Source organism: Poecilia formosa, unplaced genomic scaffold (genome assembly GCF_000485575.1).
Source record: "Poecilia formosa unplaced genomic scaffold, Poecilia_formosa-5.1.2 Scaffold53, whole genome shotgun sequence".
In the NCBI taxonomy this organism is placed as follows: domain Eukaryota; kingdom Metazoa; phylum Chordata; class Actinopteri; order Cyprinodontiformes; family Poeciliidae; genus Poecilia; species Poecilia formosa.
Genome location: NW_006799992.1, coordinates 2,380,199 through 2,400,968, shown reverse-complemented (window position 1 = coordinate 2,400,968; position 20,770 = coordinate 2,380,199). Strand labels below are relative to the sequence as shown.

General features: G+C 38.2%; 1 protein-coding gene and 2 long non-coding RNA genes across 4 annotated transcripts; 2 read left to right on the top strand and 1 right to left on the bottom strand.

Annotated features, from left to right (window-relative positions):
• Positions 1–4,030: 4,030 nt before the first annotated feature.
• Positions 4,031–19,181, bottom strand: scml4 (Scm polycomb group protein like 4). Of its 2 annotated transcripts, none has more exons than XM_016671938.1 (8): positions 18,494–19,181; positions 15,896–16,181; positions 12,486–12,688; positions 10,146–10,275; positions 7,884–8,090; positions 7,073–7,218; positions 4,377–6,476; positions 4,031–4,256 (listed from the first exon to the last, which is right to left on the bottom strand). In XM_016671938.1, the coding sequence occupies exons 2-7, from the start codon at positions 16,140–16,142 to the stop codon at positions 6,354–6,356; spliced, it is 1,056 nt and encodes a 351-aa protein (XP_016527424.1). In that variant the 5' UTR covers positions 16,143–16,181; positions 18,494–19,181; the 3' UTR covers positions 4,031–4,256; positions 4,377–6,353. The 2 variants fall into 2 exon arrangements, with proteins under 2 accessions (XP_016527424.1, XP_016527423.1); XM_016671937.1 differs by having other exon boundaries at positions 7,884–8,093; positions 18,494–19,175.
• LOC107836351 (uncharacterized) lies at positions 4,532–9,388 on the top strand. Its single transcript, XR_001662236.1, has 2 exons — positions 4,532–4,616; positions 9,073–9,388. It is a non-coding gene; the product is annotated as an uncharacterized LOC107836351 (long non-coding RNA).
• Positions 16,149–17,684, top strand: LOC107836352 (uncharacterized). Its single transcript, XR_001662237.1, has 2 exons — positions 16,149–16,579; positions 17,189–17,684. It is a non-coding gene; the product is annotated as an uncharacterized LOC107836352 (long non-coding RNA).
• Positions 19,182–20,770: the final 1,589 nt, after the last annotated feature.

The following is a 20,770-nucleotide window of genomic DNA, read 5'->3' as shown; positions in this document are numbered from 1 at the left end:
CCTAGGCTGATTGGCTAACTGATTGCAGGTGTGAGGGGAGAGAGCAGAAAGTGGGAGAGAAGGTGGTACAGGGGGCGAGGGAGAGTATGGAGGGGGCCGGGAAATAAAGAACGAGTAGACATAAGGAACGTAATCAAACTAGAGTAACAATGAATGACTAGAGAAAAGAAATAAACTAGAATCACCAAGAAGGACTGAACTAAAATAAAACAGAGACCAGAGCAATCAAATCACAGAGAGAGACTGAGGAACACAGAACAACAGACAAACCTTGAAACAACCCAATATCCTAACAAAAGCCCCAAACAACCATCTGCCCAATTGCTTCAAATGGTCATTACTTTTTATCAGATCAGAAAATATGTCTTAAAAATGCGTATTCTCTTTTTCTAGCTGTGTGCATTCACAAACTAAAATCAGAGTTTTTATGTTCCTTATAGAGTAACGGCTTTTGCGTCATTGAGTGACCTTCCAACCCATGTATGTGCAGGACTTGTTTCACTGTGGTTAATACCACTCTCTTATAATGTTCAGCCAGACTCTTCACAAGGGTTATGCTGTTGTTCTTAGGCTGATACACACAATTCACACAGAGACGCGTTCATCTCCGAGACGCAGAACCTGCCTCCTTTCTGAACGCAATCAGGGCAAAGCATTCCTCACAAAGAGGCTTACAAAGCCATGAAATCCTCATCTAGGCTTTCCAAATTGTTTACAGGCATGCGTGTGTGTGACTGTGTGTATTAACTGCTTAAAAATCTTCACTACTGCCCATTATTTTCAGAAGCAGCAGCACAACGGGACTGGTAGATGTCATCACATTACAATCTTTTTTTCTCTCCACCTCCTTCCATCTCATATAACACCTATTTATTGCTACCACAGCAGAAGCCTTTCATTATTTATCTGCTTCCTTTGACATTTGGATTGTAAAAATCTCCTTTTCTCCTCTGCTCTGCTCTCCTCTGCTCCCTTCCACTCCCCCCTCCGATGGCCAGAGGGCACAATCACACAACCAGAAAGCCAATCAAGGAGCTTATTAAACATGACACTCCCTGAGCACACTCAATATAGACGAAGGACACACGCTCTAAGGTCTTCGTGCCAATTAGGAAAATCAGATCAATCACAGCAGTCAATGTGAACCCTTACTGCCGCGCATTATCTCCTCGAGTCACTAAGCCGCCTCGCCTCGCTTTGAAAACGCATCCGAGCCCCACGCACCAGCACTGCCTGTTGCACACAATAATGCACAGCTTGTCTCAAAATAAACAAGGAAGAGACAGTTGGCGTTGACACACATGCATGCGCTCGCGCTGCACTCCAGAAAGCTATTCATCACAATTTAGTAGCAGCATTAGACACTGAGGGACAATAAAACCCTGTCTAGAATCCAAGACCAAAAAAAAAAAGTTTCACGTTTCTCCACTCAAAGGGCACAGACGGCCACACTTTTTTAAGTCCTGCTGAGCTGCTGCCAATCCTTTCAATTTTACTTTTCAAAACTCGGGTAATTCACTTTTTATGTAATGACAAAACTCATTATACATCTGTATACATTCATTATCAACAGATAAAATTTATGTCACTGGATTATTTTTTTGACATTATATTGATTTTATAATCCTGACCTTGTGATTCCTCATGTTTTACACGAGAGAAGTAGAAATTAGTTTTGGGGTATGTCTCCACGAGCCTAGCTAAATCTCAATACCAGACCTTCTGTTCGTTATTCTTTCTGAAACAACTCAATCGCAGTCAGGCTGGAAAAAGAGCATCTGCGAACATCAGTTTTAAATTTTTGGTACAGTTTCTCTATTAGATTTAGGTCTGGACTTTGACTGGGACTTTTGACACTGATATGATTTGATTGAAACCATTCTATGATCTGTAAGCTTTACATTCTCCGTTAAAGATGCCACCACCGTCCTTCGCCACGTGTGATTTTCAGTGTTAGTTTTACCCCACATTTAATATTAAGTATGGATGCAAGGCAGAAGGTTGTTTTTTTTTATGGTCTTCTTTTTGCAATAGCCTTTTTACAACAAGATTTTTTTTTTTTTTTTTTTTGCAGCAGCAGGCAACTCTCAGGACAATCCAAGTTTTCTATGGTGAAAATGCCAAAAACAGTTCACAGGGGAACAGTCCTACGAGCTGTCTACAACATCTTCACACAATTTTATGTGAAATATTTACATTACCTTAGCAGAATATACCCCAAACTAGGGGCATATTAGGCTTGAATTAAACCAATTGAGTTAATTAAAAGTCACCCTCAGTCACTTTTTTCTTCCCTTATAGGACGTGCTGGATCATCTCCTAAAATCTCCTCAAAAAATCATTTTTATGCCACTTCTAGTCCCTGAAAATACAGAGAAACATGGAAAATATATGCATGTAAATTGAAACATACATATGCATTATATATGCATGTTCTTGGATGAGTTAAGCTCCACCTCATCTGCTGATAACCCCTCTTCACTTGCCTCTCAAGTCACTGATGTAGTGCAACAGGAAAAAAAAAAAAAGGACGTTTTAAGGTTGTGTCAAAAGCTTGTTGAGACATAGTAATAGGGCTGCTCATCTGGTGATGATGAAAAAGAGAGATCTGCTCAAAAGATCTAATTTCAGAGTCAAAGCTCGGAATGCTGCAGGCAAATCTTAAGCGTAGATTGTTAAAGAGCACCAGCTCCCCCTACAGGCAGGCTCAGAGCGATTAACATTTACAGGAGAGAATTTAAATCAGGCTCACCAGTTCAAAACAGACAGAATTACTTATATGCTTTAAAACAAGAGTAGATCACCAACTTCCCAGACCATTTAAATGTTTTTTCTAAGGACAGGTTGTAAGGGTAAATATGACCCAGAACGTCACATGACTTTGCTATAATTTGAATCATGACTTATGAAAAAAATGTATTTTTAGTTTTTTCTCTCATTTCCCTTTGTCTGTACTTTGACATTTGAAGTAAACTATAAAACTTTTTATCTGTGTACATCGCTTTAAATTTGACTGATGTTTAATTGAAGACGGTGTTGGGTATTGACCCAAATGGAGTTTGAGGTGGTGATAGTAGCAAAGCAGTTGCAAAGAGCAGCCTGCAGCTGTCTCCTGAGCTGCAGGATTGTTTTTATATTAGAGGACTAACACATTGGGCCTTTCCCTACCACACAACCGACAGAGATGTACGCCATCTCCATCAATCAGAACTAATGAAAAAGTAACAAACAAGAAATTGTAGAGAAATTTTGACAAAATATTAGTCGTGTATATGCTGTTTCTAATGTGTTAAAAGTGTGTTATTCTTAAAATGCTGCAGAATTTTCAATGGATTGCAAATCTAAAATTGTTTTGATGTTTTATTCTCATAAATTATGCAGGAAGAAGTGTAAGGTCTCACTGCAACGCCGAAATATTTTATTTTTTTTCCAGAAAATTTAAGAGCAGGGCTTTGCTGAGTTGCATAGTAGACATTTGGTCACTTCAACACCTCAATTAATCTTTCTCTCTGAAGATTTCCCTTTGTGGGTTTTCCATAGATATTCCAGTTTTCTTCTCAAAGCTTATAAACACCAACAATTAGTTAATTGGAAAGCCCTTACTGCCTTGGTTGTTTATAATTATTCTTATAAAAATATAGGTCATACCTATTGATTCAGCAAAAAAAGTTGCCAGCCTCTGTACACTTTGCTCTTCAGCATCTGCTGACCTCACTCTCAGATTTTACCACTGCATGGCTAAGTTGTTGTCATTGTCAGTCTCTTACATTTTGCTCTGATACAAGATATATCGATGGGTGATTAATCATAATTGGCTGTAATGTCCTTTCCCATCCAGCAGATGGCCCAATCACACCAGTAACATGTATTATTCGGTTTTTCACGGCGACGAGTTACTACCACAAATGTGTTAAAATCTCGCAAACTACACCGTTCAGTAAGACGTAAATCTGTAAATATTTAACTATTAGTCACACGTCAATGTGTGTAACCCCGTGAAATACTATCCTTCAAAAAGTAACGAAAGCAGAAGAAAAATATAATAATTTATTAGCATTGTATATGAAAAAGTCTCACTGCTATAAAGACAAATGACAAACTTCTATATATTACATGTCCACATGATATGTTTCTTTTGATAGAAGTCTTCAAGAGAGCTTGGCAGGCATCATGATTAAACTTGTTGTGCAGGGTGTGGTAAGACCAAAAATGAAGGACAACCGGGATGAACCGGCTTCACGGAGCACACAGCCGACCTGCCAAATAAATAAAAAAAAATACGTAATTAAATGCGGAAAATGCCTCACTAATGTATGCTTATAAATGGTAATTCCCATAGATCAAAGACATTAAGGTGAACTCTGAAGTCACATTACCATTTAAGCCAAGTCCAGCTTCTTCTGCGTTTCCGACAGTTTATCCTGTAGCCGCTTCTTCCTCCAGTCCAGGAACCTCCTCCTCATTCTGTTGGCCTGCCAGCCCGTCAAGAAGCCCACGGCAAAAGAAAACACCACGGCACACTGCAAGGTCCTCTCCGACACGTCTCCCATGTTCACCTCTGGCAGCTAACTGTGCGTGCAGGATACCGGAAACAACGGCTTTCTACGCAACACAACGTAAGCTTCTTTTCAAAATAAAAGTTATTTTCCAGCGATTATTTTTGGCTTTACTCAAAAGTTACTGACAAAATTGGGGGTAAAAAAAAATACTTTTATATTAGTATTTGGAATTATAAGTTATTAGTTAAGCTGCCATTTTATAAAATTTAAATTGAGTCTGAGCACTTAGCAATTTTGTCACATTACAACTAACGTCAATGAATTTTATTGCTATTTTATGTAATAATCAGAAACAAAGTGAAAGGGAAAGAGTTGTTTTCACTTCTTTGTTTTTTTTTTTGTTTTTTGTTTTTTTTTTACAAATAAAAATGTATGTCATAGCCTTTTTTAATACAGCCTCTCTTTACTGTTATGCCCTTAAAGACAATCTGGTGAACCCAATTCCTTTCATTCCTTTCATGACCTCACCTACTTAGTTAATGAAGTTCACCTGTGTGCACTTAGTTCTCAGTATAAATACAGATGTTCTAATAAGAACAGAGTTTTGGTGAAGAACAATAGTGAACAAGCATTATGAAGACCAAGCAACACACCAGATAGGTCAGAAATAAAGCTAAGGTAGGATTAGGTTATAAAATATCCGCCACCCCAGAATGCAGGACCTCTTTGTTTTACAACAGATCTATGTAGTAAGCTTGATAGGGTTTGTTGGGAAAGTGGACAATAAAACATTGAGAAGTCATAATTACCCACCATCTACCTTATCTAAATACAAATAACCAGAACCATATAGCAAGGTAAAAAAAGAGAGAAAAAAAAACATATTTAATAAAAAGTTAACTTTAAGTTTAACACATAGGTCACAAGTTTGTCTTGCACAGCATAAGATTAAGTTTAACCAGAAGTTTGTCATACAGCATCACATGAGAAAACTCTCAATGCTACTTAGCCTCTTTTTAAATTTTACGACCAATTACTCCTTCAGCGGAGGCATTTATGCTCAGAATGGCATGAAATAAGGTACTGTGCAACAAGAATGGGAACCTATTAAGTTAGAATTAGACATTAATACAAGATGTGATTTAGTTATGTTGAGTGTAGATGTAGTGGCAGCACCAAGTTACATGAGCTTATTTTTTTTCTTTCAAATTTTAAAGGGAGTTCTTATTTGAGAAATACAGTACCATTGATCCATTGTGCTATACAGTAGTTTGTGGAGATAAAATGTTCACAGATCATTTTCTTTGTCTACCATCATTTGCTAGCGAACTTGTCAGACAACAGGAAAACCTGGATGATACACCAGCAGCTGTTCCCTGCCAGACAATTTCAAAATCAAAAATTTTAAAATATATTTGTACAATTCCAACCTGGGGGAAAAAATTTCGAAAGAAAATGTAAAACAAGCAGCTGAAGAACTGAGCAATACTGCTGAGTTTAAAAACGATAATGAGGTAAAACACCGTGATAAGTTTTTTCTTTGTAGACCTTTAGTGGAGCACTCTATGACTGTGATTATGGTTTGCTTAAATTAATGCTGCTTATGGTTCATGTTAGCTGACATTTGTATGTAGCAAAACTATTTGCAATTCAAAGCCACTCAAGTATTGCTGGTAAGTAAACAAAGTTGCAAATAGTCCCAGTAAGTACATATAAAATGTTCAGTCAACAAAAAGTGGTTCAGATGCAGTGAAAGCACCAAGGTTTCAATTTCACCTCATATTCAGGACATTGAGGTGGGTTTTTTTTTTGTTTTTTGTTTTTTTCAGCCTTCAGTTCTCTTACAGGAAATTACTAGCGATTCTGTCTGAGCCTGTCGATGTGGTAACAGAGTTTGAGCGCAGGTCCCAGTTTCAGTCCCAGGTACTTCATCATCATCTCGCTTTTCAGCAGCAAGAGTGCGTCTCCGTCTATTTCCTGAAACGCAAAACGCATACCAGACAGATTAAAATCAATGCTTCTTTAACACTTTAAAGAGACGGTTCATAAATTCTGAAGTAAGGTCTTGTTAAAAGGTTACCCACAGTTAACATCTCATCTTAAGAAGATAATTATGTTCCAGATTTACTGGATCTATAGGCTAAAGCTCACAGCCAGGCTGAAAGAGACTAAAACCAAAGTGGATATCTACCATCTTAAAACCCTCCGATCTCTGGTTTATGGCACAGCTATTTTGTGAACTTTTAAACAGTTTAAAGGTTCAATAAGTAGTATATCCAAAAATAATTACGATCTTTTGGAGTTTTAAGTCAGTTTGAAAGAGTAAATCTTGTTTGGTCTTAACTAAACTAAGATGCTAGAAGCATTATTTTTTGAAGCTATTATATTAACTGTCTATTATCTAATAACAAAAGGTCACATAAAAAATCCTGAACTATTCCTTTAATAGCAAATAATCAGGTAAACTGAACTTTTGTGATTGCTGGTTAAAAGTAATCCTCTATCCAAGTTTCTTTGTTAAAAACTCCTTCTTACTAAAACCGGAAAACCAAAAACTAAAAGTCTGAACTCACATGTTTCCTGAAAGCCTCGGCATGGGGTGCCAGGGCTTGAGGGTCAGCTTCTTTGATGAACCACACTACGTCCTCTACACCCCAGTTGGACGGGTCCTTCCCAGCAAGACGCTTGCCCTCTCCAGCGTCTGGCAAAGGAGTGAGGGCTGTTTAACATGGAGGACACAAAAAAAGCAAAAATGATGGGCCTTAGTATCATGAAAACACTAAAGACACCTATTTTTTATTTTTTTTGGAGAAGATAAAGTACATTCTAGTCAAATGTGAGTCTTAAAATTGCTTAGATTTTCTTTTAAATAATCTTTAACATAAATAAGGAAATCTAAAATGAAGCACATTTTGAACAAAGGAAGCAACTTTGACTGCAAGTGACAGGAAGGAAGTCGAACTGTGATTTAATACACTTCAAGAGCTAGACAGAAGTGAAAGACAGATGCAATGTGTCACATGTTTAAATAGAGGAATAAAGAAAGGCAAAAGCTATTTCACATGCACTAGTTGGTTCTGTTTTGCCTTTCACCTTCTGAAGTAAAAAAAAAAAAAGTGACATTCAAGGCATAGTGCAACACTGCCAGATAATTCAAAATAGAAATACAGGTACAGACTTTAAAAATGATGCTCAAATTGTTTAGTAATTAGTCTGGAAAATCTTTGTAGATAACTAATAAAACATGTATGATGACTTAATCAGATAAACTTCACAACTGTGAGTGAATAAAGAGGGGGGGGAATCGCCATTCTCCCCCATTATCCTTTATCAAATGCTCATAATGAGTTTTTAAAAACCCATTAACAGCCTAAGTTGTCTCACCAGTTCTATTTCCATCCTGAAAAGTCGCCGGGCTGGAAAGCTGTCTGCATAAACCTATTGGAGTGGAGCAGCTGTTGCTACGGTAAATATAAGAAGGCTTGGTTTGGTACTGCGATGCCATGATGTTGAACGCAGAGTCACTCAGATCTATGGTGTAGCGCTTGTCTGCAGGCGGGTCACAGATGAAATCATCAGGCAGGGGTGTGTCTGCTGAGAGAAGGAAAACAGGAAGTTGCAAACTTATTTAGAATCAACATTTGACTTCTTTACTAGAGTTGTCAGTTGGTTTAAAATGAACTAACCTGGAAGACGGAAGAAAAAAAAAAACTTAACAGGAGAAACTTAATTTAAATTCCAATGTGTGTAAGTAAGTCAACTGGGGAAACAAACAAATAATAAATTGAGCCAAATCACCAATTTGGGTTACTGACTTTAATCTGTGCTCACATCTCAGAACAAATCTCATTCTCAAGTCTTGCAAAGGTTACTATAGAGTAACTATATATGTGCCAATTTTCTCCTAGAAATTGAAAAAGCTAGACATATTTTTAACACATGGTCATGTTTGGTTTATATAATAATACAAATGAATAAAGAAGAATAAAGAATAAAGGCTCCTTCAACAGACTGATGAGCTGGACCATTATTCTGAACAACAACTGGTTGAAGTTCCCAACAGGACATGGAAAATCAGAATAGAGAAACCTTCATACAAGTTTTATTTTTTATTTTATTTTATTTTTTTCAATTAAATATCAGAGTTGATTCAATTTTGTGGGGCAGTGATAGTTCTGGGGAACGGAAAAAGATACTAAAATTGTGTTTTTGTAATTTCCTGTGTATGAATATGCCTGACCAAATACATTTATTTTATGGCTTTTTTTATACAGAAATCAGTCTATTTCTTTATCTCAAACATCTGAATATTGTTTTGCCATATGTACTTTTGTACGGAGTTCCGTCTCTGTCAAAAATATGATTATCTTACTTTCCTTTCTACAGCATCAGACAGCAGTTGTTTGTTTTTTTTTTGTTCCCCCATACAAACCACTTTAATTTGCAAATATAAAAATAAAGAGCTAATCTTCAGGGCAGCTATCACAGCCCATTCTTTGTGTGGATATAAAATGGAAGAGCCACAGACAGTAAATCCTCTGTATTTGTTTCCTTTGTGTCGACCAATTTTCAGCTTGTCGATAATGCAGATGCCTTCTGGTTTTGCCCGAGCGAGGCGGTTATGGATTTGCCAGACGGCGGATTTATAAGACGGGAAACACTCCACAGAGACGCCTCTGGATTACCTCAACAGCGTGCTTCTGCAAAGGTCAAACGTATTTTATTGTATTCAGAAAAATCAATTATGAGATAAGATCTGTGAGAATGAATATGGAAGATTATGTACTAACGCACGCACACTTGTCATATTTTTACTGCACACACAAAGAACAGAACTGGCGTCTTTATTTACTGGCAATTGCTAAATACTTTAATGAAACAGAAAAAAATATATATCGAAATCCTTTTTTATTACAGGACGAACAATTCACAATTGCCTGTGTTCTACAAATTGCAGCTGAAAGTACAGGACATGTTTTAAAGAGCTTCTCTATTTAACCACACACATGATTTACATATGTATCTGGGTGGCACCGCAGGGAGCTCACTGATTCATGCATGAGCCTTTTTGCACATGTTTGCTTTTTCTCAGGAAGTCTACAGTCTGACATCAAAGACGAAGAGCAAAAGGCCAGTCTTCAAAACATGCGACTCCTCCTCCAATGTCAAATATACCCAAGGCAATATTCAGATTGTTTGCTTTTTTAATAAGAAGGGACACAAAAACACAGATGGATTTATGAAATTAGGATTTCCGGTTTGTCAGTTATAATTGGGGGAAAAAAAAACTTTGAATCTACTTTAAATGACTTAATGGAAAAGCAAAATGCATGCTTGTGTTTGAAGGTTGTGTTTAAATTAAATTATGCCAATAAGAATATGGGTGCATTTGAATTTATTTGTAATCAGACAGCCTGGGACTCATGCCTTCACAGATCAAAGCAGACACATGATGTTTGCATAAAGATGGATGCATTTATCCCAATTAGAGTTCCTATCAGTAGAAAGAAAAGATGAAGGAACGGAAAAGTATTGAGAGCTCCATGTGTGTAATAAATGTAAAAAAAAAAAAAAAAAAAAAAAGTAGGTGAGACCTGTTTATACTGAAAAGCTTATATTTGTATACGAGTGTGTGTGTGTGTGTACCTGTTAGGACCTGTGGTGTGGCAGAGTGGGGGACGATAGCAGCGTCTTGTGGGATGGACCCCATCTCAGGTTCTGGCGTGCTGTTGGGAGGAGAGTTGGCGAGTGAGGGCATCGCCGTCCTGGGCTTCAGCTGCACAGGTAAGACACGTAACATGTACACGTTTGGAAATTAATTCTGCTTTTCTATAGATTCTATGGTTCTCTTAAGAACAAAACAGAGCAGACGGGATGAATGAAAATTACTGTCTTTACTTCTACACAGAACACATAGTAATGTACAAACACCTAGGGTGTAACGTAGCAACACCTCAAAACTAGCCTCTAAAGATGAAGCAGCTGCTGTTTCAAAATGTAATCTAGTTTTTGCACTTTGTCTGTTGGCTCCACAATCCACTAAGACAATCCTGCTTTTGATATTGCCATACACGTTGGTTTATGCCTGCAGCTCAAAATGTTCTTGAAGAAGGTTTGGAAATGACTATGAGATTGCTTGTTAGGAAAATGTTTGTTTTAGTTTACCCACTGGGGCAGTTTCACTGTGCCAATGTCATAAGAGGGTTGCAATTCAAGGAGCTGAATGCGTTCCATTCTCATAAATACTTGCTCCTTATTAAGCCATTAAAAACCTACTAATCCAATCTCCAGAAAAAAAATAAAAATAAATCTTGTATTCTCATGCTAATCTTTGCTACACTACTTAACCTATTCTGAGCTTATCAGTAGATTTAGCCACAAAAGTACTCCGTAAGTTTCTGTTTAAGGAAGCTTCATGTTTACAGACAGACTAATCAGTGTCTACATGTCACTGCTGCAGGTTGATGACAGGAAGAACAGCCTGCAGGAGGAACTCAAATATGTTAAAAAAATAATAATAATTCTGCTTTTCATCTAAATGACATGATTTTCTGCCAGGTTTTCTACTGTGTTCTAATTCCCAGAAAATAGAAAACGATGGAGCTCTGTAATAAACTCTTAATGAAATAGGCTGACAGAAGAGATTTTATGATGACAAAGAAACTTTCAAAAACAGATCACATTGTGGCTCATAGGATAAAAAGAGATGGACCGACCCAAAGTTAAAGGATGGTGGAACTAGTATGTAGCAATTATTATTTAATTTAAGTTTTCTAGTCACAAATTAGCATATAGATAATGCTACCAGTGGTTGAGAACTATGCTCTAAAATTATCTCCATATTCAAGTTAAGTCTCCAAGTCAGTTCCTTATTTTTCACAAAAGTTAACAAATGGAAATCAATCACAGAAAAGTTATTTTGTTATTTGTTTATGAATTTGATACCAAAAAGTTTTTACATTTTCTACTCAGAAATACAAAAATTTATTTGATTTTAGATCAAAAGCACCAAGTGGAAAAGTGGGGCACAGGGAAGAAAATATATTTTAATTTTTGATTAATCTGGTTTACATGACCCAGAAATTGTTCTGAGTGTGAAAATCTGATGTAATGTACTGGTATTATGGCTGTGCTGTGATTACAAATTAATTTGATCATGATCTTATTTAATATTGTTACTAAATCAAGAGGACGTATTCTGTGCAGAAGGGCTTCCTCTTCAGTTCTTCTCTACTGTACCAACATTGCACTTCTACATACTTTATAATCAGGGGTGAATTGTGCAAAATGTGCAAGCCTGACCTAAAAGTCTCATATATGAGAATTTAGGCATTACTTTTTACTTCATGAAGACTTTAACACAAACAAAAGTGACAGATATTTCAACTGAACGCTTCCTTCCACTAAACTTTCCATTAACATGCTCACATACAGCACTCCATGAACACCCAGCATTGACGTTTTGTGGCTTACCTTCATTGTGGAGCATGTCACTGACTGCCTGACAGCTGGCAGTGATTATTCAGGCCACAAAATGGCCAAAACATGTTTTAATTTGTTTATGTCATATTCTTTTGTTCTGAGAGCTCGAATCTGGGACTTTTACTAGCTGCACTCAGAAATAATTAATTTCAGTATATTTCGTGATATTTGTAGCTCAATCTTCCAGGGATTTCAGCTTGCTTCAACATATTTTCTGAAAACCAATGTATACTTTTCTCAGTGAACCTACTCTATTACACAAAAAAAAAACCACACATTGCTCTACAGTTCCTTAATGTTCAGTCATTTCTCGTGCAGCCTCTGAGAGGGATAGCCTTTGTGCAGTGAAAAACACAGATTCTTTACATAGTTACATCCTGTGTAGATACACAGATAACCGCAGTGGTATTTCCCCACAGCTTGAGAAACAAATGTTTAACTCTCAAAGAAAGAAAAACGATAATTCCAGAAGCTGTAATTTAAACAAACATGCCGTTAATTTACCTTAAAGCCGGGTTTCCTTCCTCTCTTCTTTGGAACCTTCAAGGGCGATAAAGAATCCACATAGTGGCTCTGGAAGTCCAGCTTCCGGATAGGAGGCCGACCTCTCTTCCGGCCAGTTACTTTAGCCTGGGGTGCCACTATGAACTGGGCATCCAGGGTTGAAGTTTGCATCTCCAAGCCGGCAGACAGGGTACTCATCCGACCTGGGAAAGAGCGAGATGCTCCTTAGCACAAACTGGAAGTAGCGAGCGAGAGCCTGTTAATCGCACCTAGACATGCGACTTGAACCTCCACACACACACACACACACACACGCAAACACGCTTTCATAAACACGCAAAGAGAAATGATAGGAAATAGAAACAAAGCCACATAAAGCTTTGTACTCAACCGCACCCCTCCCCCTCTCCAGCTGCAAAGATTGCAATAAATATCATTACTGCTCTGCAAGAGACAGACAAAGCCGTGCACACATAAATACACACACACGCATGCACACACGCATACAGAAGAGTCTTACACAAACACAGGAAATAAAAGCGAAGCACATACACCCACAGCACCCACACAATTTACCAATCAATGAAGTGTGCTGTCAGTAGATTTGAGTGTTTGTCTCAGTGCCATTCATTTCAGTGGTTATTTCTGTTAGAGTGCACCACCTCTGCTGTATTCATGAAACCTGAGGAATAATCTGAAATATTCTCTCAATTTCAACTCTGGCTCCATTGAGGCAAAAAAAAAAAAGAAGAAGAAGCATTTTTCTGTGTGTATGTGTTTGTGTCTGCATAAATGCCAAAGCTATCTAGATTCCACCGCAAATAAAATGTGAAACACACACATCGTTTGTCAATGCATAAACAGACGGGGAGTGACAGAAACAGACGGACCACGTTAGGTGGTGCCAACTTGTTTTCGCTTTTCTTTTCCGCTGACTGAAACAGACAAAAACAAACGCTTGAAGCTGACCCTGAATCATCCTGAGCCTTACCTAGCACGCGCACAGCTGTCTAGTAATTCCTGACTCCGAGTGACGCTTCCCACCAGCTGCAGGTTTCCGGATACTCCCCTGACAGCTCGGCTTGTTCCCAGCTGCTCGCTCGCTCATTCACTCACTGCTGTCAAGACACCGGCAACTCCACAAGCCCTTCTCTCTTTCTTTTTCTCTTTCTCGGACTACTCTCCCCCCCCACCTCAACCACCGCCACTATCTCCGCCCTCTCCACCCCAAATGCCCCCACCCCTTCTTTTTCTTCACCTCTCCTCTAACCCCCTCTTCCTGTGTGTCCCCTTTCAGTAGTCATAGCAACACGCCTCTAACATCCCGTGGCAGCCGGCAGACGTGCTAAGCTCAAAGTGACGGGTGTGTGTTAGCGTGCGTGCGTGCGTGCACGTGTGTGTGTGTGTGTAGCTATAATGTAATTACAGTTGCTGCAGGGGTGTTTCTTGCCTTTACAAGGGATTGAAACCGCGCCGTGTTGTGTGCTGCAAGGCGTTTGGGTTCCAAACTGAAATCTCAGCTTTATTCACAAAGAATGAAATCCTTTTTTTAATAGAGTTTTTTGGAGTCTTCGCTGACATTTTAAAGCTATTTTTGGAGAGGTCAGGTTAAAGGTCAGTTTTCCCTGTAAACATCAAATGATTACAACAGAAACCTCTCAAGATTACACTGCTTTGGATAAAAAAATAAATAAAAAAATCTCTCTGCCATCACAGCTCACATTCTTCCTTTTGTTTGCAGGCTTCTTCTGCAGTTGTTTTAACTACCGCATGCTGATATTGTTGTATTTATAATTAAAAAGAAAAAAAAAAAAAAACAAGCAAAGAATCACAAAGGGGAAAATAACCCCTCAGGCAAGGCTCTGTAGTTCCCCTGCAGAGAAGAAAACAGGCTCCACAATTGTTATTTTGTCTTACAGGTTACAAATGTCAGGCTCTTCTTTCTAACTGATGATGTTGTTTACATTTAAATGTAAATTCTCAATAGAAACTGAGGTTAAATTCTGAATAATTCAGGCAAACTTTTCCATGTCCACTCTATGGCATAGAGTAGGCTTCTTTAAACCCTGCTTGAGACATAGGAAAACTTAATTTTCTGTTTCTGAAATCAGTTTCTGAAAATGTCTAAATATCTATCAAAATTGATGTGTATATGTATGGAAAGGGGGGGGGTGGGAGTGGCTGTGTGGGGCACTAAAAAAAGGACATTACCCACTGCATCATTCATACTAAAAACACTCCAGCTCTTAAGCTGCTCTACCACCAAAATTAGTGACAATAAAATACATGGTTTAGAGACTTAAACTCCTGACTGTCTTTACAGGAAAACGGCCTGCATGCCAATTCTCCGCTGACTGATACCGTAGGAAGCCCATGAGTGTGTGTGTGTGTGTGTGTGTGTGTGTATGTGTGTGTGTGTGTGTGTGTGTGTGTGTGTGCGCGTGTGCGCACAGCGATGGCATCCATTAATCAGGATAGTAATTACACGCTGAGATCCTAACATCAATCCTCAATCAGTCTTGCCCCATTCCAGCACGTCACATTACACATGGAGGCAGGCCGGGCGAGAGCAGATAATCATCCCCCAGTTAAAAATGGGCTAATATGAGAGGAGAGAGCTCATTAACGATGAGCAACAACAGCGGTGCTTTTGAAAAAACAAAAAAAAACAAAAATTTGCATCTCTGAGCTGCAACCTTGCACAATGCATCACGGGACCAAAGACTAATTTGTTTGTGGTTAATTAGGCAATTAAAGAGATTGGCGAACCTTTACGCTAATCTTTTATTTTCACAATTAAAGGACATTGGTTTGTTTTTGCAAAGGGGAGAGTTACAAGAGATGTCAGGGAGCTGTTGGTGTCACAGTCGCAGCAATGCACCAACAGTTATTAGCATAACTTAATCACTGGCTTCAGGGAAAAGAGATTAGCATCTTTCTGCACCTATGTGAAGGAAAAGGAAACGGCACATGCAAATGGTTCACTGAATTTCACACACTCTCACGTATATGTAACTAAAGTTACACACTCATAAACACTTCAAAATAAAAGCATATAATTTATGTAGCTGAATTTCAACTCTCAAATTCCCACTCTTAGATGAATACAAAACTGATTTGTTTTTTTGTGTTGTTGTTTTTTTTTGTGTGCTTTCTAATCAGCGCAATATGGGAGCAGGCTTCCATAAGCCCCCTCTGAATTTTATTTACAGCAAAGGCAGGGCGTTGCTATGACAGCAGTCGATTAAATCAGACCCTGCTCCAAAAGTCACTCAAGAAGGTGTGAATAAATACACGCATAAACAGGAACGAACATACATTAAATTAAGCCAAAGTGAAGTCACAAGAAATAAAAATGTTTTTTTTTTTAGGTATACTAAGTTGATACTGTATTGATGCAATCTCCTTACTTTGTATGCAGGCCTCCGGGTCTGGGCTTCTCAGTCTCTTCCCGAGCGGCTCTGACTCTGCCTCCAGGTCGACTAGGTGCCAGCAGCCCCGCCCCCGGTGGTCATGGCGATCTAGACGCAGACGCAAACGAACACCCTTGCCGAGGACGCCGGGAGGCAACCAGGTCACGGGAGGTGAAGGAGGCGGAGCAGCCAGTTCCCGGTTGGAGTCGGCGGTAGTGAAATCACGGCCACCGCGCCGTCTCATGCCCTCACAGTCCACCGGGGAAGGACGACGCTCATCACACTGATTAAATTACGGGAGGAAATAATAACAATTCATTAAGGCTTCTACAAATTAATTTGAAAACCTTTCACCCCTTTGTGTTTTAATTAGTTTAACGTCAAATAAAACGATGAAGGACAGAACATGAACAAATAAAAACAATGAGAATGAAAGATGGGAAAGGAGTTATTATAACAGCCTGTGTTCAGACGTCACAAACAAACGGGAGGCTAATGGTAGACAAAGTGTCGGAAACAATGTGTGTTTAGGACAAAACAAAGGAAATGGAATTTGGCGTCCAGGGAGCTGGTTAAAATTAACAAGCAAAGCTTTATTCTCCTTTTCATATCACAGGACAAAAGTCAAGCAGGGATGGGAATGAGGAGATCGGGGAAAATATGAAGCCAAAATCCCATGCCGTAAGCAAATCTTATTTTCTGCTAATTATTATTCATTTTACCGAGGACAATCCTTTGCAATTTTAGCCTTTTCTGTTTTTTCTTCAGGGTTAAATTGGATTTCTGTCATTATTGTTGTTCAAATGTTCAAAGAGCTCTAACTTGTTTTATCAGAGGACATAATTACATAGAACTTCTATACACGCATTAACACAAAAGCGTCAGACATTTTCACCAAATAAAGTTTGATAAGAGAGAATGGGAAGCTATATTATCATGAAATAATTATCTTGTGGAATTAGCTGATTTAAGTAGCAGTCAGAGATAATAGTGTAATTATGTTTTCTGAATAAACACATTTCCATTTAACCACAGTTTTCTAACAATGTAACAATGAGTTTTAATTTAATTGTGCTCAACTCTGCTCTGCTAGATTTTGCTACCAAATTTGGAATGCTAACGTTAGCTTACCCCACAACGTTAGCTTAACATTTTGACACTGAAAGTACGCTTTTTCTTAACTTTTTTTTATGGTTGCAATTTGTAATTTGTATTAACACAGAAAATGCTCAGCTCTTCTGTTTCATTTGAGTGTAAGTGATTGTCTAATGTCACGACATGCTTGTCCAGGTGGAGTGAATGCTGGAAGTCAATGACTCAATGCGCTCTGCTGGGATTCCTTGGATAGAAACATTTTAAACTCATTTGAATAGTGAACTGAACTTAATGCACTGTTTGACAACTAAGACCAAATGGAATGTATGTGTGGTTGAATTGAAATGACTTTTTTTCGTAAAGTGCCTCGAGATGACATTTGTTGAGGATTCATAAATAAATAAACTAAATGGAATTGAATCATTTTGACTAAACTAAGAAAGCAGACTGCTGGCTTTTGAGTGGAGTGCTTTTTAAAGTGCTGCTTGAAGTCACTCTACTTCTGCAGCTACCCCTAGAAAACAAGCACAGCCATCATCATTGCTGTGCATTGAAGGGCTTCACAGGCACATTCTCCTAATTCTTGTTAAGTAAGGTTTACCGTTCAATCACCTAATCATTACGTGCATCACTGTCTGCTAATGAAAACATAACATTTAAGACTAGAATATTACAATAAAACTGAATACAGAAATGTGGGCGTGCTGGAAATTGCTTATGCATCTTAAAGGTTGTCAATCTGACAAATGAGCTTTATAACCACATATCAGTTGAAAACAAGTGTGTATACATATAGTCTAATTGTGTTTTTTCTCAGTCAGAAGCTGAAAGGTTCAATCACTCACACCAAGAAATCTAATTATGTATTGGTCATTAGAAATCATTAGATCTACCTATATTTTACCAATATTCATTTGGTAAAATAAATAATAAAAAAATATTTTACCGAGGCCTGGTAAAATAATGTTGTAATTTAAAATATTTATTAAAATGATCTTCCTCTCCCTCTGATCTTTGCTGTGATTGTGGGAGGGTGCTATTGAGATTATGCAAAAATCAACTTGTATTTTGAAAAAAAAAAAAAAAGTCTTTGCATTTCTACTGAACGGACTTAAAGCAGAGAAAACCAATTATGTCCATAAGTATGTGACATATCTACAACTTAATAAAACTATCATTGTTCGCATACTTAGATATATAAAATCAACTGTCTTGATTAAAAAAATAACACATAGTGTCGCGTTGAATATATTCTTTAAATTACTTTGCACGTTGCAGTGCACACATTAATCAGAAGCACGGATGATTGAAAAGTATGACTTCAGTCGGTCTAACAAATGCACACGTGAATAAAGAAAAACATTGCAAAGTAAGTTATTTCCCCCTTACATGTTTCTTAATGTCATTAATTTATTTTCTTAATGTAAATAATGCAGCGTGTCCGTCGATGTAAACAAAAATGCAGAATGGCTTTGGTTCTACTATGCTATTTTTATTCACCTTTCTCCATGTGGTTGATTAGGGTCGAGGCTTCCGAGGCAGCGCACCGCAGGCCGGTTGGGTGAGGCGCTGTTATCCGGAGCATGGAGCAGCAGGAGCCGCAAAAAGAGCGCAGGGCTCCCGGTCCGCCTGGCTGGACGAGCGCGGGTTCTCGTCCTCTGCAGATGCGGCAGGAAAGCTGCTGAAAGCCGGTGTTCGGACTCTGTGTGGGCGGGAGACGAACCGCAGTGTCACCTTTCTACAAATAAAGAAAACACGCAATGCGAAAGCGTTGACCAGAGTTGGTCTCACCTGGACGCAGGTTGATAAGTGTAAAACGATCGTATATGGGGTGGGGGATTTTGGCGTGCCTGATTTTCCTATCTTGCTCAAAAGCTGCATCGTCGTTTTCCAGAAAACAATGCTGTGTAATTGAAGTGCTTCAGAGTTTAAAGTGGCTGAATTATGAGGTTAATATGGGTCAGGGGCAGCATAATTTCCATTTTATACTTACAGAATGCCCTTCTTGGGCAGACACCGAGTTGTTATCTAAAAAGGATATGTCAACCAAATTATTTTATCTTGGGAAAAACTCGTATAAATTTGCAAAACGTACCGAGAGGGAATTCCCACACCTGCGAAGCCGTTGAGCCCCCAATTTATTTCCCCACACGTGAGACATAATGAATTAAAATAAGGTATCAACCATAAACCATAAAAAGTGAATCTAAATTATTAGACACAGAGATTTGGGTTGATTGTGGATGTTGGAATATAGTTAATAATTAAATTTCTGTCTTTCTAGAGTTATGAGTATTAGGTAATCAAAATACTGCCTGGACAGCTTCCATTCAGAAATACATTCACATACACTCTCCTCACTCCTACAGGAGCTGACAGATTGCATGTTGTTGGAATGTTGAGTGGAAGGAGAAAGGATGATTTAAACACTCAGTTGTTTTAAGGGTTGAATCAGGGGAAGAATTTTGTTTTAATGAACATTTGGTAACCCTATCATATTTTAAACCTAATCTCCAACTGTACACGACAAGTCCGGTAGTTCAACGGCGCAAGGAATATTTTCTTACACAAGGAACAACTGTAAAGACCAGATCACAAGCGAACTCATTTAAAAGTTTTTTTATTTGAAATGATTTTAAATACAAATAATATATATAGATATATATATATATTTTTCCCCATTTACAATGACAGCTTCTTTGTAAACAAAAGTGGCAGATCAATAGTCATTTGGGTAGTCGTTTGTCCAAACTGAGGCGGCCTGCAGGCCAGTCACCTGGATACGGTTGGTTGTGGGAGGAACGGTGGAGCCTCAATGCAGCGTTTTGTTTAAATTTCCCCCCATGCAGCGCAATTCACCAATGCTACATTCTGTTGCAGAGGGAAGAGTATCTTTTGGTGTACACCTGCTCTGACCTGTAACAAAATGGGGAATTGTCTAAGCGCCTGTGCTCTAGCGACAGAGCATGACCTTTGAATGTTCAGAAATTCAGATCTCCCACGCTTAACATGACAAAACCAAAATGCACTCTGGAAAAAAAAGAAAACAAAAAAAAAAACAAAAAACAAATGTACAGATTTTCTTAGTGAAAGACTGTAAGAACTAAAACTCCAGAGTTGCAGAGTTTACAGAGCTGTGCTAAGAAGCTCCGATTTTCCTTAAAACGTCTACAAATAAAGATGAAAACGCAACAAAACAAAACTGAATACATGCTGTAGCTCCAAAAGAATAAAAAAAAAAAGAGTTTAAATGAAAGACAGCTCCATTTGCTTTTCAATCCTCGGGTCTAAAAACAAGAGTCAAAAGTAAAGCCGGTTCTGCTTTATGGTAAGAAAAACAATTAGTATGAAAGTAAATTAAATTCCAACAAAAGATTTGTTTAGTTGTGTGTGTGTGTGGCAGAAACATCACATTCAAACCTCTAAATATTTCACACACACAAAAAAGGAAAATAACCAACTCCTCACGACAAGGTGAGTGATATGCAATCCCAACAATGTGGAGCTATATTTTACTCTAAATAAACAATAAAGATGTTTTGTTTTTTTACAGGGAAAATAAACCCGATCTGCTCATGGGAACCAGCAGAGGACGTGTACGCTGCGTTTCAGCAGATGTATTCGTAAGGCCTTTGTAGGACAATGACTTACACTGGAATGTGCTACAACTGTGGAAAGAAAAGAGGAAATCAAAGTAATGCCTGACTTCAAAAAGCCAGGAGTAAAGATCACTATTTTAGTCAATTTAAATGGCTGAAACCACTCATTTTTTCATGC

Excerpts from the sequence above, each read along its gene's own strand:
- scml4 (XM_016671937.1), bottom strand. The coding sequence starts at position 16,142 with ATGAGACGGCGCGGTGGCCGTGATTTCACTACCGCCGACTCCAACCGG. Across the intron at positions 8,094-10,145 it reads CACACCACAGGTCCTAACAG|CAGACACACCCCTGCCTGAT; the intron begins GTACACACACAC and ends TCCTTCTCTCAG. Across the intron at positions 7,219-7,883 it reads TCAGGATGGAAATAGAACTG|CCCTCACTCCTTTGCCAGAC; the intron begins GTGAGACAACTT and ends CATGTTAAACAG.